The 25862-nt window shown below is 42.3% G+C and overlaps 1 protein-coding gene and 2 long non-coding RNA genes across 3 annotated transcripts in view; 2 read left to right on the top strand and 1 right to left on the bottom strand.

The window, feature by feature from the left end:
• The window catches only part of LOC140522166 (uncharacterized), a 518496-nt gene extending 517320 nt beyond the window's left edge, over positions 1–1176 (bottom strand). Inside the window, exon 1 of the long non-coding RNA XR_011973241.1 lies at positions 530–1176. This is a non-coding gene — a long non-coding RNA (uncharacterized lncRNA). The remainder of the gene's footprint in view (positions 1–529) is intronic.
• Positions 1–22380, top strand: part of LOC140521873 (uncharacterized) — a 36473-nt gene extending 14093 nt beyond the window's left edge. The window contains exons 4-7 of the mRNA XM_072637077.1: positions 2989–4105; positions 10866–10992; positions 12370–12465; positions 14252–22380. Coding sequence (XP_072493178.1) covers positions 4073–4105; positions 10866–10992; positions 12370–12465; positions 14252–15729 — 1734 coding nt within the window. The 5' untranslated portion in view covers positions 2989–4072 and the 3' untranslated portion in view covers positions 15730–22380. The remainder of the gene's footprint in view (positions 1–2988; positions 4106–10865; positions 10993–12369; positions 12466–14251) is intronic.
• Positions 1–25862, top strand: part of LOC140522125 (uncharacterized) — a 384637-nt gene that overhangs the window by 285887 nt on the left and 72888 nt on the right. The window lies entirely within an intron of this gene.

The following is a 25862-nucleotide window of genomic DNA, read 5'->3' as shown; positions in this document are numbered from 1 at the left end:
CTGGAGATAAAAGGGATCTAATTAAGAGGATTAAGTCTCTTGCTCAAGACCTAAATAGATTTACCTACATAAGAAACCTCATTAAAAATCTAAATTTACTTACTCTGATTAAATCCCTAAAAATACAGCTTTTCTCCTTGAAATCCTGATGTTTCTTCTTATTCTTCAATAATATTCCTTTGAACGAATACATTGTAATTTCTTTACCTATTCAACAGTTGATGGGCACTCATTTTGATCTTTGGTAGAACAAAACTTTCTGGTACAAATACTTTTATAAAGCACAACAGTCGATCTAGAGCGTTCGCATCATAGCTGGACAAAAGGTTTTTCTGCGTGAGTTGACAATTTGGAGAATATATTCAACTGAATTGATGTCATTTAAATGGCAACAAGTCTTGTTTTCAGTTTTCTGGTCAGAAGAGTAAAATTGGTTTTCAATCTGTAATGTTACTTTTGTTATGCTTCAAAATTTCATTGTGGTTTTAGGAAATTATTTGGTAAGTAATGTGAACTTTAAAAATCATACCTAGTGGGTGATGCAGTTACGTTCTTCGGAAATTCAATTCTCTTTTGATCTGGATGCTGTGAAATGGTGAATTAAACTGTTAGAGAATGTGATTACAATGTTGAAAAGCTGCTAAGTATTTAATTGGATGTATTTAATTTAAAAAAGAAAAATAATAACTTAGCTTTTAGGAAAAGTAGAACAGACGTAGATTCTCATTCTTTGGAGACTGACCAAATGCTTTGGGTTACCACATCTAAGCCCTGGGACAGAAGTTGCTTGAAGTAGTTGATGAAGTAGAAGCCCAAGCCAAGACCTCTTTGTGTTGCATCAGGAGGGCATGCCAGTCCATAAAGTATCTAGGCCCTGAACTCATGCTCACCTCTCTCACTCCTCAACCTCTGAGAGAAAAAGGACCATCCAGTCTATCCCTGTTCCAGCCACTAAGAAACAAGTGTCAGTGTTTTTAGGCATGGCTGGATTTTGGAGGCTCTGTATTGCTACTTTCAGTTTTTTGCTCAACCCCTTTATGACCCTCCTCAAGGCCCTGACTCAGACAAGGCTAAAGCTTTGGAGACTCTGAAAACTAATGTGACCACCAGGTCAGCACTGGTTCTACCCAAGCTAGAAAACCTTTCACTTTATGTTGATGAAAGGAGAGGACAGGCTTTGGGAGTCTTACCCCATTCCTTAGGACCTGACCCCAGGCCAGCTGTTGTTTTTATTTACTCAAAATGTGCTTTCCTTGTTCTGTATGCCCATGGAGCAATCTGGAAAGAAAGGGGATATCTGGCAGCAAAAACCTCCCCTATCAAACATGCCCTTCTATGTTTTGGCCTTGCCATAGTCGTCTTTAATTTTTCTCCTGAAACATTATCTTTTGTGCCAAGGAGATTGTCTTTTCTTTATACTCCTTGTGAGCCTGTTTGGTCTTTATTTAACCTCCTTGCCAGGTTCGTCTTTTCCAGAGTGCAAGCCATCAACTTGCAGATGACAACCCAGGCTATATACCAACCTCCAACTGAATCCTAGGTCTCCAGCCCACTGGACCTGGCACCACCCAGGTTCTGAAATCTGACCCCTTGAACAGGCCCCAGCGAGGCAGGGACAGCTCTACACCCCTTGCCAGCAGGAAGCAGTTTTAGAAGCTGAGACCTTTGCCCCTTACCACAAAAGAATTTGTGTCTAATCTGTTTGAGGGGGGAATGATGAGGTACAAGCCCAAGCCAAGATTTTCCCTTGGATTGGGAGAGCTTTTGTCCCATTAGTCTGAAAGGCCCCCAGAAAGTCTGGCCTTTGAGGGGTGGCTCCTTGGATTCCCCTTCCATTTGTGCCAGTGATGGTGTTCAGATTCTGGAAACCTCTTTGAACTCCCTTTGAAGCTCCCCACCTGGTCTTTGCAGATAGGTTCCCTGCTAATCTTGCCACTTAACCTGGCCTTTCCTACTCAGATTTGTAGCCAGTTCTCCTGAATCTTTCACATTCAAATCTGTTTCCCTGGACCTACCGTAGCCTTCCATTGTCTGTTACCTCTGGATTGCCCCACCTACATCCCACCAAAGGACTTCACTAGTTACCCCAATCTCCTCAAGACCCTTCCTAAACCCCTCCTCCCATCACCCGAGACTATCAGACCACCCCCACAGATCCCTCCTACCCTCCTTTCTGTATTTAAGGTCCATCTTACCTCCATGAAGGTGCTCACATTCAATCCAGCTCAGACTCTCTAACGGAAGATTCTATCTGGCCCCCTTGGGAATACAAGCGTTCCAACTGCTTGGGTTCCTTAGGAGTCGACCTAAGGTGGCGAATCTTTAATAAACTTTGTTTTCTTTGGCTTTAAGAAGGCTTGTGTGGGATTCATTCGAGGAGGGCCCGGCATGTCAGTATTCCAGGGTCCCCAGCACCCCTCAACCTCATCACTAAACACATGCCCTTAAATGCCGAATTAATAAAATCTGATTTTCAATGAGCCACATTCCTATTCAAACTAGGAGAATGCTAATCAAACTGCTTGCATTTGGTGAATAGCCTCCATTCTCAAACTAAGCTCCCTTCGGCTGTGAATCCCTTGCTCCCTGGAAATCTCCAGCTTGCCTCTGCCTTGTTCTCCACCTCCCAGCTCCTAAAGTCCTGAATCTTTCCTCCAATAAGAATTCAGGTGAAGGGTGATGGGGGAGGACGAGCCCTCCGAGATGACCAGCCTGGTCGGGGGTGGAGTTTGGAGGCCTGGGTGGAGTCTAGGGCAGAAGAGGGGTCATCCCAGTAGTTAAGACTGTATCCACTTGATGGAGGGCAGGTCTTGGGAAGGAGAGGGAGAAAGCGTCCTGAGTGCCTGAACCTGCGTGTAATTGGAGGAAAAGAGGCCTCAGAGGCTGGGAGGAGTCTCTCAGAGTGTGCTGGCTGATAACTGGAACTTGTGCTGAGATCTCTCTGCATTCTACCCTTGGACTGGAGCTCCCTCTTCCTTCTTTCCTCAGATCTGGGATCATACTGTCTTCTCTTGGACCTGAGATCTCTGCCTTCTGGAGGCCATTTCTGTGGGTGCAGGTGCCAGGTAGGTCTGAGCCAGCCCCTCACAGACCTGCTGGCTGTTCATTCCATTGGATCTCGTCCTTTCCCTCTGACCCTGTGGTGAGTCTAGCTCCAGATTCCCCTGGAGCAATCCTTCCCCCACAACCTGGTTCATGGACAAGCTTCCTCCTGCTAACTCTTTTCCAGACTCCCAATCAGTTCTCAAGAATCTGGGGGTACCCCCATTTAAAATTTTGTCACCTTTTCACAAAATTCCCCTCAGGGATCCAGGAAGGCTCTCTTGAGTAAAACACAAGTGAAAGGCTTGAATGAACCTGGAAATGCCCACGTGAAGGCCTGGATCTGCCTCCAAGGAATTGGGCCCCTCAAGACTTTTCTCATTCAGAGACGAGGTTGGTTTCGTGGCCAATCAATAGAGGAGGGTGAGATTGTTTTGTTTTTTTTAATCTGCCCATTTGGTTTGGTTTAGACTGACTTTTGTAGGGAAAAAGTAAAGATGATATGAAGATTAGGGATGGGTTTGAGGCGTGGCAAATTGCCTATGGTGATCAGGAGGTAAAGGAGAAGGGGTCTGTATGAAGATTAATGGCCTGGGGTGTTTCCAAGGTAATCCACAATGGAAGGCTGGGCTGGATGAGGGCCACCTTGAGATGCAATTGAAGGGATTATTCTTCTGGAGCTGGATTGCCCTTTCGGGTTCCTGGTCCCCTACCCAATCAGAGGGAAATCTCTGATTCAGGAGCCACTGAGCCTCTGACTGCTGTTGTCCCATGTGGGATCCTAAGCCCCTTCTGCCTCTTGGTGATCTGAGTGAAAACTGGGGAGGGGAAGAGGAATGGGAGAGAGTAGGACCATCTATTTCTATCCTGACCCTGCCTCTGGGCTTCATTCTCTCTGCTGAGGGCAGGGCCTCACTCCCTGTAAATCCCCATAGCCCAGCCTCCTGCCCAGCAATCCTTCTGTCTCCCCAGCTCAGTCTGCAGAAGACCAAAGCCTGGCCCAGTCTGGGAGTGTGTGGAGCCAGAAGGAATGGCCCTGGACAGCTGCCGACCCCCACCCCAGGTGAGTGCACTCTGTCTACAGATTTGACCCCCCCAAACAGGCCATTTCCATAGACAAAGGGGATTGTCTGCAAGTCTGGCAATCCTCTATCGATTGTTTCTTTATGAAAGTAGGCAGGACATTGAAAATGGTAGTAACAACACCGCTCTGTTCTCTGTCCTTTGAAGTAATCCATGGCATATTGGTATCACAATCACGAACTACACCTCATCCCCAGTGGCTGCCCTCCTAAGACCTTTGCACTCATTCCTCTGTTCTGTAGTGCTCTTGTCTTTGGTCCTGTATCCATGCCTGGCACCCCTCCCCCACGTATCCATAGGACTGCTTCCCCCCTCCCCTTTGCCTCTTTGTCCAAGCTCTCCCTGGCAGACCTGGAAGACAGGATGCTCTGTTATGCTCTATGGTGTGATCTGCACAAATAGTTAATCTGTCAGTTGCACCCTGTCTTGTAGTTGGGCATCATCAAGGGCACACTGAGGGGGCAGTGAGGGGTGACAGGAGTAAATGCTATGAGCAGATGCTGAGGTGCTCCTGGCCTCTTGCATACTGTGCTCCTGTGTTTTTTAAAATGTGGCAACTCTAGAAAACAGGTTGAGTTGGCTTCTGGTTCACATTCCCATGTTCAAAGTCCTTTAGCAGAGCTGTTTGGGCCAGGCCAAAGAAAAGAATGCCTTCTTTAGCTGTTACTTAGCATTTGTTAAGGGCTTAGTACTTCCCTTGTTGGAGAGGATACCGGAAAGGACTGAGTTGGGGAACTATTCAAAATTCTGGGAGTTTTCTTTTCCAGTGTGGGAAAGAAAGGGCTGTCCTAAAGGAGACACTCAGTTCTTATCGAACAGGTATAGGGCTCAAAGCAGAGACCCAGGAGAGTGAGTTACTTTCTCCCTCAAATCTACTTTTAACCATCTTCACAGCAGCCCTATAGAGTAGTTGCTCTTCTTATCTTTATTTCACAGTTCAGGAAACTGAGGCCAACAGATTCAGCGAGTTACCAACCAGGGTCACATAACTAGTCAGTGTCTGAGGCCGCATTTGAACTTAGATGTCCATGATCTCCCATTCCTAGCTCCATCCACAGTGTGTTTGTGTGCCCAGCTTCCCACAGCTCCTCCAACATTGGCTGGTGCTGTTGTCATTGCTGTCCGTTTTGCAGAGTGTGAGATGAATTCTCAGCGGTGTGGTTTACTTTTCTCAGTAGTTTGGAGCATTTTTTCATGTGGCTGGGGATTCTTGGCAGTTTCTGATAATTTTTTGTTAGATCCTTTAACCATTTATCTATGGGGAATGGCTATTTGTTGTTTTAGTCTTGTCTGACTCTTTGTGACACGTTGGGGTTTTCTTGGCAGAGATACTGGAGGGTTTCCCCATTTCTTTCTCCAGCACGTTTTACATAGGAGGACCTGAGACAAACAGGGAGAAGTGACTTGCCCAGGGTCACATTGCTAGAAAACATCTGAGGCTAAATTTGAACTCAGATCCTTCTGACTCCAGGCCTAGGACAATCTACTGTGTCTCCTAGCTGCCATTGGCTTTTAGTCTTTTTTGAAACAATATTTCATTTTTCCCCAATTACATATAAAAATATTTTTATTCCTAAATTTTGAGGTCACAGTGTTGTACCTGTCTCCTTCCTCTTACCCCTCCTACAGACGGGAAACAATCTAAAACAGGTTCTACAAATGCAGTGATGTAAAGCATTTTCCTATTAGTCATTTCATGGGGGGACAAATGAATGAAAAAGAAAGCAGGTGAAAACTAGTATGCTTTAGTTCTATATGCTGAATCAGTTCTTTCTATGGAGGGAGAGAGCATTTTTCATCATCAATCCTTCAGATAATCTTAGTTTATTATATAGCTGAGAATAGCTAAGTTGTCACTGTTGCTTATCATACAGTATTGCTGTTAATTTGTAAAATGTCATCCTGCATCAGTTTATTCTGCATCGGTTCATTTCAGTCTTTCCAGGTTTTTCTGAAATCATCCTGCTTGTCATTTTCTGTAACACAATAATATTCCATTGCCATCATATGGTACAACTTGTAAAGGCATTCCCCAATTCATGGGCATCTCCTCAATTTCAAATACTTTGCTACTACAGAAAGAGTTATTATAAATACTCTCTTACGAGTAGGTCTTTTTCTGTCTTTTTAAAAAAAAGTATTTTGTGGATAGCGAGTTCATACTGTTATTGCTGGGTGAAAGGGCATCCACCTTATATAGCATTTTGAGTATAGTTCCACATTATTTTCCATGATGGGTGGATGAGTTCACAAATCCAGCAACAATGCATTAGTGCCTCAATTTTCCTGTTTCCCTGCAATATTTATCATTTCTCTTTTCTGTTTTATTAGTCAGTTTAATAGGTATGAATTTGGTTTTAATTTGAGAGTTGTTTTAAGTTGCATTTTTCTAATCAATACTCCTTTAGAGAATTTTTATATGATTATAAATAGCTTTGATTTCTTTGTTTCTAAATTGCCTATTCATATCCTTTGACCATTTATCAATTGGTTTGTGACTTGCATTCTTATAAATTTTGACTCAGTACTTTATCTAAATATTTGATATATTTATCAATTTTTTCCCAGTTATCAACTTTCCCTGTAATCTTGGTTGTATTGATTTTTTTTTCTGAAAAAAAAAAAAACCAACTCAAATTTAGTACAACCAAAATGACCTGTTTCACATCTATTAATGCATTTTGTCATTGAGTCAATTGCATTCATATTTGCAGTTATGATACCTGTATATATCCCTCCATCCTATTTCCCCTACTCACTCTCTCTTTCTTTAACCTTTTACCCTCTCTCCTCACCACTGTTTTGCCTCTGACCAGTGCCTCCTACAGTTTATCCTTCTATCAGTCTCTCCCCTCCCCCCTTATGCAAGTCCCTTTCTACTTCCCTTCATGTAACTTGAAAAATTTCAGTCAGCTTTTGTATGAGCAATGGTCACCCTACCTTTCAAATCTCAGCTGGAATAGACTCAGTACCAAGTGCTTTGCCACATGAAATGAACCCAATGGCCCTCTAAACATCTTCTTCAGTTGGAAGTTCAGCTAAGGAGGGATTGACTTCAACCTGAGGTAAATGATCAATGACTTCAGCATTGATTGATGATGGTCTGTTGTTCCTAATCAATGTGGCTCCATCAGCACTGAGCAGTTGTGATGCAACATAGTTTCTGGTCCATAAATATCTTTCAGGGGATCAGAAAAGCACTTTGGATTGTTACTGTCAGCACAAAACTGAATTTCATCTGCCTTCTTACTGCGCCAGGAATCCTGCATCTCTCTAAGCTTTGCTTATACTTTCCTTATGATGGAATTAAATGCTGCTTTCTTAGAGGTGAATGAGCTATCCTGCTGGTACATCTTGTGGAATACTTGTTTTTCCTTTAGCAGCTTCTGATTTTTCCCATCACTTTCATCAAACCAGTCTTGGTGTTTGTGAGTGTTCTGAACCAGATGAGCAAATGCAGTGCTGTACAGCAAATCTCTGAAAACTGCCTACTCCTTTTCTGCTCCACTATGTTCAACTGTGTGTTGGCTCAACTTTCCCTCCAAGTCAGCAACAAACTGTTTATGTTCAGAGAAGAGCTCTAATTGGTTGAGATTAATTCTTCTGGTATTCATTTTGCCTTGGGAGTGGTGCTTTTGCTGAATGCAAATACTTAGCTTGGAAAGGATAAGTCTCCAATAAGTGCAACACCCTGTACCACACATTGCCTCTGTCACTCTCACATCTTGTCTGTCTCTTCTCCTTACAATCACCTAGTCTGTTAGATGCCAATGTTTGCTGCAAGGGTGCATCCATGAAGTATCATTGCAGTGAGGAAAACAGAAGACAGTGTTGTTGATGAGAAGGTCATACAATACAGAAGTCTTCAGGAAATGACCACCACTGTTGCTCTTTCCACCTCCATTCCTCCCTAGGACTCCCTGTCAAGTCTGCTTTGTGAGCCTACTCTAGCATTAAAGTCACCCAGAATTATAAGCTTGTCCTCTTTTGGCACAGTGATGATAAGGCTCTCTAGGTCTTCATAAAATTTCTCTTCGACTTCATCAGGGTTTGTCATGGTGGGAACATAGGCCCTGATGGTGGTTGCATGGCATTTTCTTGCAAATGGCAATCACATTGTCATGAGCCTGCCATTCACTGTTTTTGGCAGGCATAGCAGCTTGTTGATTAGATAAGGTTTGATTGCAAAATGCATGCCAGTTTCACGGCACTCCCCCTAACTGATCCCACTCCAGAAGAAGGTGTATCTAACTTCAGTAAGGCTGCCTTCTTTTGCGAACCTTGTTTCACTCAGGGCTGCTCTGTAGATGAGATACCTGTTCAGTTCTCTTGCAACAAGAGCACTTCTTTCAGGTCTACTGGATTTTGTGTTATCTATTAGTGTGCACACGTTCCATGTGCCCATTGTGAGTAAATGTTTTGATGTTTGCAGACTTTTCATACATTTTATAATTTTTGTGCGTTTTGACTGCATAGTGGGATTCCTCACCTGCTACGGTAATCAGGATAGGGTGTTGGGTAAACAGACAGTGTTTAGGGCACTTTTTCTAGCCCCCTTCCTCACACCAGGAGATGAGCAATGCAATCCTTAAAAGGCTGCTCAGACACCCAGGGGGCTGAATTGTCCCACTGCTGCTTCCACTGAGAAACAATGCTGGGCCACCTGTGTGCAGGGTCATGACTATAGCTCCCAGTGCATCCACACCTGCTGCTTCATCACTTGACTATTGCCACAGGACTCTGAAGTATAATAGTCAAATGGTGTGGGTGCTGTCTTTTGATTCATGTGTGAATTGGATTTAAGTGAGGCAGAGTTGCATGAAGTCATCAGCCTTACTCTCTCCTCCAGATTCATCATAGTTCAGTGGCAGGACCAAGTCAAGATGGCTGGCACTGTCTCAGGATGCAGTGATGTCTTGTCTAACTAAGCTCTAAGTACTCCATATCACCTGCTCCATCTGCCTTCCTGGCCATTGCAAAAAATTGTTCTCATCCACCCATTCCACCAGAGGAAGTTTTCACATACTTCGGGTAGACACCCCCCCTAACTCACCAATGGATTTGGAAACACTTGGTTACCCTCAGCCTGGTTTACTGCAATGTGGCCAATGCACATGCTGCACCTTGTTGGAGCCACAGGTGAGAATTAGGTGGAACAGGTGGATACCAAAGTTGGAAAGAACCTGAAACAGGGCTTTACAGTCATCACACCAAAGGTACTGGTTTTCCCCGAATACACCCTACACCCACAGTATGTAAATTAGTGGGAGAGGGAAGAGAGGGAAAGAGTGATCGAATTTGGAACTCAAAACTTTAAAAAAAGACAACATTCAAAAAAAACCTGTAGTAAGGGGAAATAATTTTTCAGAAAATGTATACAAGGAAAATAGAGGTTCTCCACCATTCAGCATGACACCATCCACTGACTGCAGCAAATGGAGAAATTGTGAATCTGCTTTGAATCCCATCACAGTTATCTTAGGAAGATTTTGAAGGTCACCTGGAAAAGTACCGGACTCTGGCTTTCTCATGTTAGATTGCCAATCATTCACATTCTACTGCAGAGAGCACAACTCTGATGGACTGGCCATGTTATTGAAATGCCAAAAGTATGTTTTCCTAAAAGACTTTTATGGAGAACACATGCAAAGTAGGCACTGACAATGTGGTCAGAAGACATAATACAAGGGCATTCCAAAGGTCTCTGAAGAATTTTGTAAGCAGTGGTGAGTCATCAGAGACAGTGGCAAAGGACTACCCAGAACAGCTTATCAACACCAAAGAACATGGTGTGCTGTGCAAGTGTAGCAGAATTGTAGTAAGTCAAAAGAATAGTGAGATGTGCAAATGGAGATGCCTCTCCATCCCAAATATTCATGTGGACTATTTGTTCCCAGCCTGTGGTAAAGCCTTCTGGCCTCTTTTAGTCTGATCATCCATGGTCACAAACACTGCACTTTCACCCTTACATGGTGATGTTATTTTAGGCTGCTTTGAACACATAAATCCAACAACAATGAACAACTATGCTACTAAATATTTTAATAATGAAATAATAAGTTATTGACAAATGCAAGCAATCATCAAGAGAAGGTAGAGATGCTTTGGCCATGACAAGTTATATCTAGGGCAGTCTCAAGACCCAATGTAATGACATCATTCTCCTTCACTTGGCTGAAAAGTCTTATCTCCCTTAGTTCAGTTGAGGTTATAATTAAGTATCTTTTATCAATCGTTTTCATGTTTTATCTGGATAGAACTTTGATTCAGGCTCTGAGGTAATTAGCTAGATATTTTTCTTCCCTCTCCTTTAATCAAACATTCATTCTGCCCCTCACACCCCAGAATACACTCTACTTGCCAGCTTCTCACAAACCTGACATAATATTATTTAGAACATTGCTTTTATCAGTTCAAATAAGGAAGAAATTTCATATTTCTCTCTTTCTCTTCCTGAGATCTTTCAGAATTACAGATAACACACAAAATTTTTCCCAGATTCCATAGTAAGACATTTCTCAAGTCGATTCCAACTGATCATATCAAATACTTTTCTCAATTTTCAGTGACCTCTCAGTGACTATGGTTTTAAGTATTGACTCTCTTACTCAGCAAGGATATGACTTTTAGGTCGGTCTCCTTTTTGTGCTACAATTTTGTCTTCTCACTTAATGAGGGTTGGACTGCCTGAATTCTCGAGTCTTTTTGAGGTCTCAGTCTTGTGACTCTTGATGTTTTAGGAGCTGGTGACATTCCAGGATGTGTCTGTGGACTTCACCCCTGAGGAATGGGACCTCTTAGACCATCCTCAGAAGAAGTTTTACAAGGCAGTCATGCTGGAGAATGCCCACAACCTGCTCTCCTTGGGTAAGGACATTTCCTTGGCCCCTCTACTATCAAACGCAGTATCTTTATCCCTCATTGTGCTGGCTTTGGATCATTTATCAATTATCAGGAAGGAAATGGGTTGTTCTTCTGTCCTTCTGCCGCCTGGCTTTCCTTTAGAAGGTGAGTAGATGGCATGAAGATAACATGTATGTTCCCTTGTTGCTCCTGTAGCTATCTCTTGGCAATTCTAGGTAGCTTGAAGTCCAAGACATCAGTGCTGAAGCATCTCAGTTGTTTATTATTTAGCCCAAGGCATATGGTTTTAAGTATTGACTCTCTTACTCAACAAGGATATGACTGGATTATTTAGCCCAAGCTCTCCCTGGACATTAATTTTCTCTGCCAAATCTCTGAAAAGCGCTCAGAAAGTATGGTTCTCTTTGTACCCTCTTCCTCTTTGGGATGGGCCAATTATTTAGGATATCCTTCTTTTTGAGAACCATCAGTTTGTAACTCTCAGCTTCTGGGTGTGCCAAGTGTCACATGTTTCTCCTTAGTCTTTCTTTAAATGGCCTCCACTATCCAGTACAGGTGATGGGAAAGGACAGAGGGAAATAAGCCTTTGTCTTCACCTGTTGTTCATCAGCTGTTGTGTAGAGTACTTTCTTTACAATATTATGTTATTAGCTCATATTATTATCCCCATCTGGCATTTGAGAAAACTGAAGCAAACAGAGGTTAAGTGACTTTTCCAGAGACACACAGTTAGTAACTGTCTGAGGCTGGATTTAAAACTTGGCATTCCTCATTCTTGTCCCAGGACCCTCTCCTCCACACTACCAGCTGTCTCTAATTTCTACATAATAGAAACTCTGCAATGAGTCCTTCCTATGGTGAAGGTACACCATGATCAAATATTCTCATTCCCAGTTGGCTCCATGACCTTCTCCCCCACCTTTCTCCAAACTTCTCGAAAATGAATGCTATGAAACCATGCTTAAGGACTTCTGGGAACCATCCTTTGCTCCTTGCTGTCATGACCCCTACATATGGTAGGATTAAGAGACTGGCTAACAATTTGAATTTCACTAAGGTTTATTGAGTTCCCCCAAAGGGGAATCTTGCCATGAAAGGCAATGAGTCTTTGAAGGAACAGTAAAAAGGTTTTGATAGGTTTCATGGGTGGATAGGAGACAAAGGCAAAACTGATTCATCAGGCTCTAATTTTCTGGAGCTCATTGCTGATCTGGCACATCTTTTTTTGGTTACTTTCATTACAAGCATTAATGGAAGAATAAGCCAGATGTGTGTGAGCATGTTGGAGTGATTCTCAAAATGGAGCAGCTTTGTATTTTTCCTAAAGAGAACTCAATTTTAAGTTTTTCTCCATGTTCATTCCTTATTCTACATTCTTAGGGCTTCCAGTTCCCAGAGAATATTTGGTTTTTTATTTAGAGGAAAGGGAAGCACCACAGAAGCTGGAACAAGAAGGCCTGAGGAGCTGCTGTACAGGTGAGTGACATGAAAGCAGGTATATGAAAGCTGTGACTCTGGGTCTTGGGGCAATGCAAGTGCTAGATTTGGAGGCAGGAACACCTGACTTGGGATTCTTTCTCAGAGATTTTTAGCTATGTGTCACTCACATAGAATTAATCCTAGGATATACTTTACATAAATGATCAACCCATGTGCCTTCCTTGATCTGTAAGGCTCAATCTTTGGACCCTTCTTGGAGAATTGTTCTGCAGATTCATTGCATCTGACAGCCACTCTGAGTCTGATGAAGTGGGTAGTAGAAATTCCCATAGTTCCATAGTAAGAGATTCTTCAAAAGCCTAAAAAGAAGTCTCTGTAATCTTTACCGTAGATCTGATCAGGTCCCATCAGGATTAGAACCAGAGAAAGTTCACTGAAATAGGAGATAAGGTGCAAAAAGTAGAGAAACAGAGCTGAAGCCAGAAGCTGCATTTGACAAATAAGACAGAAACCAGAATATAGGGATTGAGGTAGAAGGTGGGGCCTGATGTCATTCATGGGTCCTGGCAGTCAGTCAATAAGCATGGATTAAGCACCTCCAGTTTTCTAGGCACCTCATCAAGTTTTAGGAAGGGAAAAGGCAGTTCCTGTTTTCAAGGAGCTGCCCATCTGTCATAGAAACATGGAAATGGTTGAGAAGAAACAACAGATCAGGAACCTTGGTCTTAATTGATCTAGGGAAAGGAGAGTGTTTGGGAGTAGAAAGCTGTCTAGTTCAGTGGGATACATTGGAATAAAGGGGAACTCTAGGTGTGAAATAATCGTTTAAGGAGAATAGAATTGGGGAGGATTCAGAATCGAGACAAGAATGAGAAAAAATCCAGGTACACATCAGCTATATTGCAGAATCAGTTCCAGACTTTGGTGGTAAAGCAAATATTGCAAGCAAGTGAGTCACCTGACCTTTTTTTGTCAGGGCATATAAAAGTTATGTTTGTGACATAATGTTGTCTATTACACGCACAATACTATTTAGCTTTTTAAAAGGACATATTTTAATTTGGAAATATGTCATTGGTAATAAAAGCTACCTATATCCCAGTCTTCAGTGAGTCCTAATCTTCTTTCTGGTGTGGTCTCTGGTCCAGTGTTGCTGGCTGTTGGCTTATAAGAGTTGTGATTGCTCAAGACTGGCAGTTGCCGTGGCAGTTTCTTACAATAAGGCAACAGTGAAGCTTGCCACCTACAATGACTGACTCTTCTTTTCCCTTCAACTAAAAAACCCATTCTAGGCTTATGAATTGGCCTGATTTCAATATTTTTGTGCTTTGGAGAATAAGACGACCCAAAGGGAGGGAGAGAAAAGTCAAGCATACAAAAATAAAACATTTTTTTCTCAAAAAATGTAGAACAAAAGTAAGTGCCATGGAGAAGGGCCATCTAGTTCCATGAACAGATCATGCCCACTTTCAGGGTTGGTGGTCTAGTGTCAACCTGCAGGCATACTTTTCAGGTCACTCAGTAATTCTGAGCTCATGTCCTGACTAGACGTTGTAATAAGAATGCTAGGTCTGCCAGTTTCACAGGTATTTCTGCAGACCCAATATGTTTGTCAGTGAAGCTCTTTGTAAGTCAAGTTATCCTGCAAATTTGAGTTAATGGCATTTTAAGACAATCATGTTTGTGTCTTTTATGACTTTTTTCTTCACCTGGGGAAGGACCATATAGATCAGTTTATTTTCTTGCAATGGAGGAAAAGCTTTCTAATTATATATCTGTGTGCATGTGTCTCTGTGTATATGTTTTACTGTCTTTTTTGCAGAAGGAATGCTTAGACCTGGAATGAAAGAGACTACTGAAAAGCTAAGGATTTCTGTGAAGGAAACACACGAAGAAAACCTCATGAGTGATAGTCCCTGTGATGTCACTGGGAGAGAAATTTGTGCTACAAATGAGAGAATCCACACAGGAGAAAAACCTTATGGTTATCATCATTATGGGAAAAATGTGAGTCAACAGTCATCCCTGAAATACTGTCAAAAAACTCAGACCGGAGAGAAACCACATGAGTCTCATGAATGTGGTGTACCTTTTAGTGAACACTCATCTTTCCTTTCTCCTCACAGTATTCACAGTGACAGGAAACCCCACATATGTAATCAGTGTGGAAAGACTGGGAGTTGCAGCTCTAGTGTTGCTGTACATCAGAGCATGGAGACTAGAGAGCAACCTTATGGGTATACCAAACTTGGAAAGGCATTCCCACAGAGCTCCACTCTTACTCATCATCAGAGAATCCACAATGGTGAGAAGTCTCATGAATGTAATCATTGTGGAAATGGATTCAGATTTAAAGGTCACCTTACTGTACATCAGAAGATTCACACGAGGGAGAAACCATATGAATCTAATCAATGTGGAAAGGCTTTCAGAGACAGCTCCAGTCTTGCCGCACATCAGAGAATCCACACTGGAGAGAAACCCTATGAATGTAATCAGTATGGAAAGGCATTCCCAAGGAGATCAAGTCGTCTTGCACATCAGAGAATCCACACTGGAGAGAAACCTTATGAAGGTAATCAATGTGGAAAGGCTTTCAAAGACAGCTCCAGTCTTGCCGCACATCAGAGAATCCACACTGGAGAGAAACCCTATGAATGTAATCAATGTGGAAAGGCATTCCCATGGAGATCAAGTCTTGTTGGACATCAGAGAATCCACACTGGAGAGAAACCTTATGAATGTAATCAGTGTGGAAAGTCTTTTGGATACAGGTCCACTCTTGCTTCACATAAGAGAATCCACACTGGACAGAAACCTTATGAATGTAATCAATGTGGAAAGGCTTTCAGAAGAAGCTGCGATCTTGGTGTACACCAGAGTATCCACACTGGAGAGAAACCTTATGAATGTAATCAGTGTGGAAAGTCTTTCAGAGACAGCTCCAGTCTTGCTTCACATAAGAGAATCCACACTGGAGAGAAACCTTATGAATGTAATCAATGTGGAAAGGCTTTCAGAAGAAGCTGCGATCTTGGTGTACACCGGAGTATCCACACTGGAGAGAAACCTCATGAATGTAATCAGTGTGGAAAGGCTTTCAGAAGAAAGTGCCATCTTGCTGTACACCAGAGAATCCACACTGGAGAGAAACCTTATGAATGCAATGAATGTGGAAAGGCTTTCGGTTACAGCTCCACTCTTGCTGTACATTGCACAGTCCACACTGGAGAGAAACCTTTTGAATTTAGTCAATGTGGAAAAGCTTTCAGAACTAAACTCCCTACTTGCTGCACATAACAGAATCCACAGTGGAGAGATACACGATGTCATGAAACCTTTTATATACATTATCACATTACCATACAATTCTGCTGAAAGCAAAGTTGAAGAGACATAATTTCTGGGTAATCCTTTAATTATGGCCAATTAATAATTAATAAAACAAGGGTCATTTAACTATCTCTTACAAACCAAAGAGGAATCATGGAGAATTTCAACATTTATATGGCCTTAGACAAGTGAGAGTTAACCTACAGGCCTAAGTCAATCTTGATTAGTGAAAACTTAGTCAGAAGGAGTATTATAATGAGATTTTGACTTATTCTAATGAGGGACTCAGTGGGGAGACATGAATCTTCACTCAGTTTTGGACAAAGAGACTTATTTCTATCCAGATCAGAATTGCCTGGGGCAGTCTGGATCAGAGAGGTCCACTTCCCCTCAGACTTGGTTTACCAAAATACAATGAGCCAGAGTTCACTTAGAATAAAATCTCTTTAAATTTTGGTCATATCTAAATTTTCCCAGTTGAATAAATCTTGCCCAAGATTTCATCTGCTCATCCACCCTGCCCTTCAAAGACTGGTTGAATCACTTGCAGTGGCAAATTTCTCAGTGAGGAAATAGGAGAAAAGTTTAATTCTCCTTCAGTAGTTGTTTCTTTATATGGGAGAAATCTTCTTTTCTCTCACATCAGAGAATCCATTCTAGAGGACATATCTCATTAATATAATCAATATGAAATGTATTAAGGCTAACATCATTCCTTATTTTCCGTCAGAGTTCACCTGAGATAGAAACCATATTCCTGTAATGAATGGGGAAAAACATTCAGATGGACTATTGAACTTGTTAGACACCATAAATTTCACCTCATGAACAAGCCCTGTCTGGACTCAGGGAAGGTCTGCAGCGAGAGATCATCTCTTCCTTTACATCCAGGATTCCTAGTGGAGAGAAAATTTAGGAATGTGCTCAGTGAGGATCAGCCTTTTCCTGGAAGAGGCAGATCACCAGGCACCACATTCTTCACACTGCATGGAAGTCTTATAAAAGCAGTAATGGTAGGAAAGTCATCACCTGAGTCTCATAAATATTTTTGTTTGTGTCCATTGGAGAAATCTTCCTGGAGATAAGACTTAAGAATTTAATTAATGGGTGTTGGTCTTTCCCTAGAGCACAGACCTCACTAGATGTTGTATATTTCATATAGTGCATGAAGCCCTAGAAAGAAACTGAATTTATCTCAGAAACCTCAAAGTTGCTCATGACTTCCCTAAAATATGCCATGACCCCCTAGGATGAAGCCTGCCACTAGCTTCCTCGCTTTACTGCACTCTCCCACTGTAGTGAGGGACCTTTCCTGCTTAGCCCTCAAGCTGTCCTAGGCTGGTAATGTGGTTCACTGCTCCAAAATTGGTTCAGAGCCATTATTGCAGGGTTGTTTTAAAGGGAATTTGGAAGAGCATAGACAAGTGATTGCCTCAGCTTGCCATCTTGGCTCCAGAAATCCTCATGCCCCTATTTTCAGGAAATACTCCCTTGATAGCTCAATTTTTCTCGAAAAGGACTCTTGTCTTTCCCATTCAGTTGTTTTCTTCTGTTCCTTTGCCATTGTCATTTAAGAAAACCATAATTCTCCTTGATATTCTCACAAATTATGAATTCATTTGAGGAAATCTCCCCTTTTCATTTCCCATTCCTTCATTCCTCAGCTATTTGTAAGGCCTCATCAAACAGCCATTTGGCTTTGTTCTTTTTCTTCAGGATATATTTACTTGTTGCTTCCTGTACAATATTAAGAATTTTTTTAATATGACTGTAGATAGTTTTAATTCTTTGAAAATTTCCTGTTCATATCCTTTGACCCCTAATCAACTGGGGAATGACTTGAATTCTTGTTTTCTATACACTTTAAAAATGAGGCCTTTATCAGAGACATGAGTTGTAAAAATTCTTTCTTTTTCTGCTTCCCTGCTTAGCTTGGTTGCATGGGCTTTGTCTGTGCAAAAACTTTTCAATTTAGTGTAATTGAAATTATCCATTTTGCATTTCATAATGTTCTCTGTCTCTGGTTTGGACATAAATTCCTCCATTCACCATAGATCTGGCAGATAAACTATTCCTTACTCCCCTAATTTGCTTACAGTATCACCCTTTATACCTAAACCATGTATACTTTTGGACTTTATTTTGGTATACAGTGTCAGACACTGGTCTGTTTCCAGTTTCTGCCATACTATTTTCTAGTTTTCCCATCAGTTTTTGTCAAGTGATGAATTCTTTTGTGAGATGGGATCTTTGGGTTTATCAAACAGAAGTTGCTATAATCATTCTTTACCGTGTCTTGTGTGCCTAATGTGCACAAGATGTACCCCTCTATTTCTTAGCCAATACAAGTAGTCTTGATGATACCTCTTTATAATACCACTTATGATCTTGCTTGGCTAGGCCACCTTCCCTAGCATTTTTTTTTATCCTATTCATTCTTGATATTCTGGACCTTTTGTTCTTCCAGATGAATTTTGATGTTATTTTTTCCAGCTGTACAAAATACGTTTTTCATAGTTTCATTGGTATGACATTGAATAAGTAAATTAATTTAAGTAGAACTGTCATTTTTATTGTCCTAATTCAGGCTGCCCTGAAGCAACTGATGTTTTCCAGATATTTAGATCTGACTTTATTTGTGTGAAAAGTGTTCTGTAATTGTGTCCATGTATTTCCTGGGTTTGTTTTGGCATGTTCACTCTCAGATATTTTGCAATGTCTACAGTAACTTTAAATGTAATTTTTGTTTCTATCACTTGCTCTTGGGCTTTGTTAATAATATATAGAAATGCTGGTGATATATATGGGTTTATGTTATATCCTGCAACTCTGCTAAAGTTCCTTATTATTTCAAGTAGTTTTTTTACTAGATTCTGTAGGATTCTGCAAGTATATCATCACATCATCTACCAAGAGTGATAGATTAGTTTCTTCTTTGCCTATTTTAATTGCTTCAGTTCCTTTTTCTTCCCTTATTGCTAAACCTACCATTTCTGGCACCATATTGACAGCAGTGTTGATAATGCACATCCTTATTTCCTCCCCAGTCTTACTGGAAATGCTTGTAGCTTATCCCCATTCTACAAAAGGCTTGCTGATGGTTTTAGGTAGATTTAGCCAGAATGTCTTCATCTACTTTATTGGCCCCTGAGATGAGCCTCATATGAGTCCTGGTTCTCTTTTGCATTTGGAGCCTCAAGGGAATTTTCACAGGCCCTGACTAGGATATAAGAATTTCTCCCTCTCTACAGTGAAAGCAGAGTGGAGAAGAGGAAGAGGGAGTGGGAGAGGATGAACTGAGTTACTCAAGTGGCTGGGTCCTTCTCCTCTCCAAAGGAAGGTGAATTTTGATGACTGCAAGCTGACCAGTTAACTTGGGGTTTAGTGGCTAAATTCCTTTCCTTTTTCTTTTTCTTTCCTTTCCTCTTTCCTTTCCTTTCTTTTCCTTTTCTCCTCTTTTCATTTGCTTTCTTTTCCTTTCCTTACTTTCCTTCCTTCCCTATATTTTGGGCCACCTTGGCTTAGAGTGAATGTCAATAGTAACTGTTTCTCTTTTGCCCAGCAATTGTGAGGGTTTTCCTCTCGAAGTTTGATTTTTTTCTTCTTTTTCTAATTAAAGGGGCCATCCCTTATCTCACTTCTTCAAGAGACCTATTCAGTGAATGGGCACTATCTCACTCAAAGTGAGGAACTTGAAAAGACCTTGGCCTAAAATTGCCAGAGTCTCCCATTGCATCCTGGGTCACGTCCAGTCATCTGGATGAATATCTGGCAACTTGTCCCAGATGGCTCTGGAAGGAGAAGTGAGGCTGGTGACCTTGCACAGCCTTCCCTCTCTCAAATCAAAGTCAATTGCAAGTCATGTCATCATTTCCCTGATTTCCTAGTCCTCTCGAAAAACAAAGGACAAACACAACCAACAAGGCAGAGGGGATTCAGCATAGATCCCTGGGAGACAAAAAGGGCATATGCTCGAGATTTGCTGACCTTTCAAATCCACATCAAGTCTTTGCCTTGACGTATTTTCTCTTGTTGCAAACCCAGTTTCCTTTGGTGGAGTCTCCATTCCAGTTCTCTGCAGCAAGGACAAAAAGTAAATTTCTTTTTCTCAAGACCTGCTCCCCTTCACCTCACAGAGCTGGGCTCCCTATGACCTAGGCAGGGCCAAGGAACAAAGTTGAATGGCCCACCCCAGTCATTGCCTTCTCAGTCTCTGGTTCTGGGATTGACAAGGCCTCATTGGCTGCCTGAGGCTTCCTGTGTGTGCACCTGAGTGTGTTGCAGTATGCCTCCCACCAGCCATGAGGGAGATTCTAGGACAGCAGGTAACAGAGAGGCTGGATATTTTTGTTTACTTGTAAGCAGGAGGGAAACAATCAGGAAGCAGGGAGAGGCTGAACATAAATGAGAGGATTCTGATGACAGGAGGTGTCATCTGCTGAAAGAGAGAGGATGGAATGGGGTTACCTAGGAATGTTGACAGGTTGACTTTGACATGAGCAGGGCTTCCTCATTATGGGTCAGGCAGGGTGAAGGAGGGTACAGTGGCAGAAGGTGCCTGGAAATGGGAGATGAGGAGAAAAGAACAGGGAGCTCTCTGAGAATGACTTCCATTTTCTTCAGGAGAATATGAAGGCAGGTTCTGAACTGAGAAAGCATGGTTGACTGAGTTGCTGAAAGTCTGAAGGATGAAAACATCTTGAAGAACAAAGATGCTAAGTGAGATAGTGAGTTAACGAAGGTATAAAACATTGCCTCTCAGCACTGTAGCCCCCAGTGAGTTTATGGAGCATCAGTTTGGAGTGGACCCAGTCCGAGGGGTCTCAGGGATTTTCTTCACATTCATTAAGCAGCATTTGTGTCTTTGTGTATTTTTTTTCTGAATTCAGTGTTCTGGCTGTTTTCCTCTTCCACTCTTAGGCACTGCTTTATCCAGATAATTAGCTTTCTTCTATCTCTTTTAACCCAACTCTCTTCCCACTGGCTCTTTTCACCTCAGCCTCCACCTTCTCTCCTAGTTGTCCACCATGTCCCTGTTTTTAGAGTTTTATTTTCTGATTTCTTTATCTCTTCCTTCTTTATTTAGTTATATAATGCCCCCTTTGACCCCTTCTTTTCTCTCTTGAAGTGAAGTCTTTCATTCACGATCCCTTTTCCTCTATGACTTTTGATTCTTTTCTTTTTCTACACTTTTTCTTCTAAGGAAAATTCCTGAAGCTCATTCTTATTTCTCTTCCCTTTCTTTCTAGGCTGAACCATCATCCTTCAGTTCCTCTTCTGTATATTTATTCATTACTTAAATCCTGTGTGACCACTCATACCTCAGAGAGAGTGTTACATTAGATGCCTTCAACAAACCCTTCACAGTCAGAGATTCTTTTACTCTTACAAATGTTTTTTCTCCCATCATTTGGACTACTCAGAGAGGCTTAGTCATCTCATCACAGTCACACAGCTGCTCAGGGAGAGAGCTGACACTCAGCCAGGTCACATCCCAAGGCTTACACTCTTTCCCCAGATATCCTTGGTGTTCTCAGGACTGTGTTCCTCAAAGTAAATGGAAGGATCCTCAGCCCTCCCTCTTCTCTCTCTGTCCTCATTTCCTCTCCCAGCATAGACAGATATGGACATGGAAGGTGCAGAAGAGAGAGAGGTAATATAGACAGATGATACAAATACAGATATTAATGATATAAACTCATATGATAAAGATGAGGCCACAGTGAATGACGGATAGGGAGGTGACCTGAGAGTCAAGAAACCCAGCATCCAATCCTGATTCTCACCCATGCTGGCTGTGTTCTTCACCTTAACCTCTGAGTGCTAAACACAACTCCTCAGGACTCTGCTTTATAGAGAATATTCTAAGATGCACAGGTTGATGTTTGTGTATGGGAACTGCTCACACCAAATCACATCTGGATGAATCAGTGCCCGTATAGATACTTTGCAGACAGCAAGGTGGTGCAGTGCAAGGAAAGCAGGGCCTGGATTCAGGAAGAACTAAGTTCAAATCTTGCCTCAGAGATTTACTTGATGTCACTTCAACTCTGACTGTGTCAGTTTCCTCATCTGTAAAATGGTCAGTCCCCCCATTAGTGCTACTTTTTAGTAGCAAACTCCCTTTTAGTGCAATTCTAAGGCTAAAAGGAGATAAAATTTCAATCTACTTTGCCAACATGAGGGCAATCAAAAATGTCACCCATATAATAATAGTAATTAATATTATTATTATCATATCCTCCCTTAGATTATGAACCTCTCTGGAGCATGAAGCATTCCACTTTTTCATTTTTGTCCCAAGCACTTAGCATTGTTTTTTTCCCCATCTTTTTTAAATGTCCTTTGACCTGATGAATTTCCAATGCAGGTCAAAGCAAACGTCTTTATTCTTTACTTTTCTTTGGGTATTTTGGTCTGTGTCTTCTTTTACAACACGACTAATCTGGAACTGGGTTTGCCTGACTGCACATGTATAACATATGTCAGATTGCTTGGCTTCTCAATGAGAGAAAAGGAGTGGGAGGCAGAAAATTTGGAACTCAGAAATTCAAAAAAAAAGTTTAAAATATCTGTTTGATGTAATTGGAAAAAATAAAATATTTTTAAAAAGCAGAACTGCTTGTTCGTGTGTTTATTCACTGTTGGCTGATGAAAGAAAAGAGGCTGGGGGCTGGGATGCCAAACAGGAGGCTCTTTTAATCCCCCAGGACAGAAGTGATTATCCAGAAATCAATGACACTCCAGTGTGTCTCTTACTCAGTCATTCTCACTTTCATGTCCTCACACTGGCACACAGATTGACACAGATCCACACCTCTGGAAAGAGTCACAAGCAGGGTATGGGATGGATCACAGAAAGGGTCCTCACCTTCATGGCAAGTCTAGAATGGGAAAATGGGGACAAGGGTAGATATAACCTTTCCTTCCACAATGCTCAGAACAAATACAGTAATGTCATATAGGGACTGACAAAACCCATTTCCCTAGGCAAGAGCCTCTGCTGGGCTTTTCCCAGGGACCCAGGCTAGGATCTGTCCATGAACCTCACCCTCCTCACTGTCTCCTTGAGTTCACACCTTCTCCAGCAGAGGGAGGTAGTGGGGCAGGGTCAGGAGCTGGGACACTTGAGGCACCTCCTAAGCCTATAAGCTGTGAGCTTCTGCTGTCTCTGCCACCTGCCAAGGGTTGTTCGCTCTCTCATGGTTATGGGGAATCTAGTCCAGGGACACAGAGAGAAGCCTTTCCTCATTTACCCAAACAAGTAGTACCAGTACTAAACATGAGCTTGCCTTTGCTCTTGATGTAACAGAGTTGGGGACATAAAAGACAGTCTCAGCCAGTGTGACTCAGGGTGGCTTACTGGGTCCCTGAGGTGAGGCTCTTTCCAGCCCTGGGACTATTTGGCATGTGGAGCCCCAAGGGAGCTGTAATGGGCTCTGCTCAGGATACCAAAGCTTCCTTCTTCCTTCCTGCCCTCCCAGGGCTCTGAGTGCTCTCTCTCTAGGTGTCTAAAGGCCAGAATGTTCTCCCAATGGCAGCTCCTCTGGTTACTGGTGCTCTGGGCTCAGAGGGAGACCCAGCAGAGCAGTGAAGGGTTTAGAAGATCACAGGTTACAAGGGATTAAAGACTCGATGGCCCCTCAATCCAGTGGGTGAGCAAGCTTAGGCTCCACAGAAGCAGATGGGGGTAGACCAGCATGACCAGCACCAGGTTACTAACATTGGGAGGTCTATGGGAAAGATGGTTTCTGTCTCATGTTGACAGTCAATAAAACTACTTGCAAGTTGCTTGCAATTTTAGAAGTTTCCAGAAAATCTTCTTCTTTCTACACTTTGACTTGGACATTGACTTATTTCTATCTGCTACTTTTGTTCATTTCCTAGATTTCCAAGGAGCCATTATGGTGACAGGATCCTTGTCTACATTTCCAGGAGAGAGTCACCATCAGCTGCAAGGCCAGTGAGAGCTTAATAAGTTTGGTATTGTCTACTTTAATTGGTACCAGCAGAAGCCTGGCCAACCCCCACATTCCTCATCTACTATGCTACAGCATTGGCATCAATTGCTACCGGCAATTGGCATTGCCTGCCCAGTTCAGTGGCAGTGGGTCTGACACAGATTTCACTGTCATGTGCAGCAGCCTGGACACTGAGGATGCTGCAGATTATTACTGTCTGCAGCTTAGGTTCTCCCCATTCCCGCAGTGCTTCAGCCCTGAACAAAAACCTTCCCAGGCTGTTCAGGGGATTCAGCTCAGAGCAGCTTCCTCTCTACTCCCCAAGTCAGAGAAGGCCCTGCCCTCTGGGCAGGCTCACATCTCCCAGGGCTTATAGGTCCCCTCCTTCTAACAAAACCTTGTCAATCACAAACACTGTCTGCACAGCCCAAGACAGAGTGAAGGTAGCACAGCCCCCTGGGAAACAAAGGGGAAAATCCAAATGGTGGAAATAGTGACACTTGTAGTTCACTTGATGTCTTTGCCTCCACATAATGTTGTTTTTTTTTTCTTGTTTGGAGCCTAAGTTTATGGTGAGTAGGCTTTGCTCTAGTTCTCTGTAGCAAATGATAGAAAACTGTTGGTTGCCAATGTTCAGTTGTGTCTGACTCTTTGTGACCCCACTTGGGATTTTCTTGGGAAATGTCCTAGAGTGGTTTGCCATTTCCTCCTCCAGCTCATTTCAGAGATGAAGAAACTGAGGCAAATAGGGTTAAGTGATTTGTCCATGCTCACATAGCTAGCAAGTGTTGAAGGTAAGAACTGAACTCAGGAATATGAGTCTTTTGGATTCCAGGCCCAGCACTCCATCCACTGAGCCATCTGGCTGCCATGATATAGACTAGATTACCTCTTCTCCCATCCTGGCCAGACTGGGCTCACAGGGCAGGCTTCTTTATGATCTGGGCCTGACCAAATGCCAAGGTAAATGCTCTGACTCACCCAACCACTGCCTAGTGAAAGACTCATCATTTCCTTTATCTGGAGATCAATAGCCTTATGGGCTAAGAGTAATGTGTGTACCAGGAGGTTTGGAGTGGACCTCCCAGCAGGCATGTTGAGACTTCCTTAGACAGCTGGTGGTAGGGTCACACCCATTCACTGGCTATCTCTGTGAAGTGTCTCTGATTCTACTCTCTGCCCCAAGATATCTCTTGGTGGTATGATGGCCCAAGGCCATGTACATTCCCTTTAGGACCAAGAACACACAAATGGGTTCAGTACTACTACAAGACTTTCTAGTCAGGCTTTGTCACTGAAAAGAAGAGGAGATTGGCTCAACCCCTAGATTCATCGCAATAGGGTCTTGAGTCCCCATCCTCCCCATCCTGTTCCCAGATTCTTTCCTTCACTCTCATGGACCCAGTCCCAGGAGTAGACTTGCATGAAGTATAAGCATTTGCTTACATTGAATTTCTTTGCATGAATTTTCTTACATGTAAGAGTTTTCTTATATGAAATGAAACCAGGGAAGGCCTTAAGAAAGGTTGATATGGAAAATAGTTGATATGGAAAGTGAGCCATATGCAGCCAGGGAAAGCAGATTTCCTCTAAGAGGAGGCCCTTGAGCTCAGCTTTAAAGAATAATATGCTTTCTCGGAGGAAGAGATGCATAGACTGCTTTTCAGGAATAAGGGACAGTCACAAAGGTGTGGAGATAGGAGGTGAAATATCATTTGTGATGAAGAGCAAGAAAATTCTTTAGTTTGGATTGTAGAAGAAATAAAGGAATGTATCACATAATTTGCCTGGAAAGGGATGCTGAGCTTGATGGCAAAGACTTCAGATGACAGAGTGCTTTGTATTTTATCCTAGGAACCCAAAGAAACCATTCTAATTTGATCAATCAGTCTGTCCATAAAGTTTCATTAAGCACCTTCCATGTTCCAGCCACATGAGGAGTTCTATGGTTAGCTGTTGAAGGACTGGAGACCCTCATTTGATATATAGATACTTTCAGAGGCCTGGGAGGAACTGCCACTTTGTCTACTGGTTCACTAAAATGAAAACTTTTTCTAAATTACCAAATAAGAATGACGGAATGAGGAAGAGTGAAGGAAGCAGCAAAAATTAGGAAGGAGGAGACTTAAGTCTGAAGGT

Source organism: Notamacropus eugenii, chromosome 1 (genome assembly GCF_028372415.1).
Source record: "Notamacropus eugenii isolate mMacEug1 chromosome 1, mMacEug1.pri_v2, whole genome shotgun sequence".
NCBI classification, from domain to species: Eukaryota; Metazoa; Chordata; class Mammalia; order Diprotodontia; family Macropodidae; genus Notamacropus; species Notamacropus eugenii.
The sequence above is the reverse complement of the archived record's forward strand: the minus strand, read 5'-3'. Positions and strand labels throughout refer to the sequence as shown.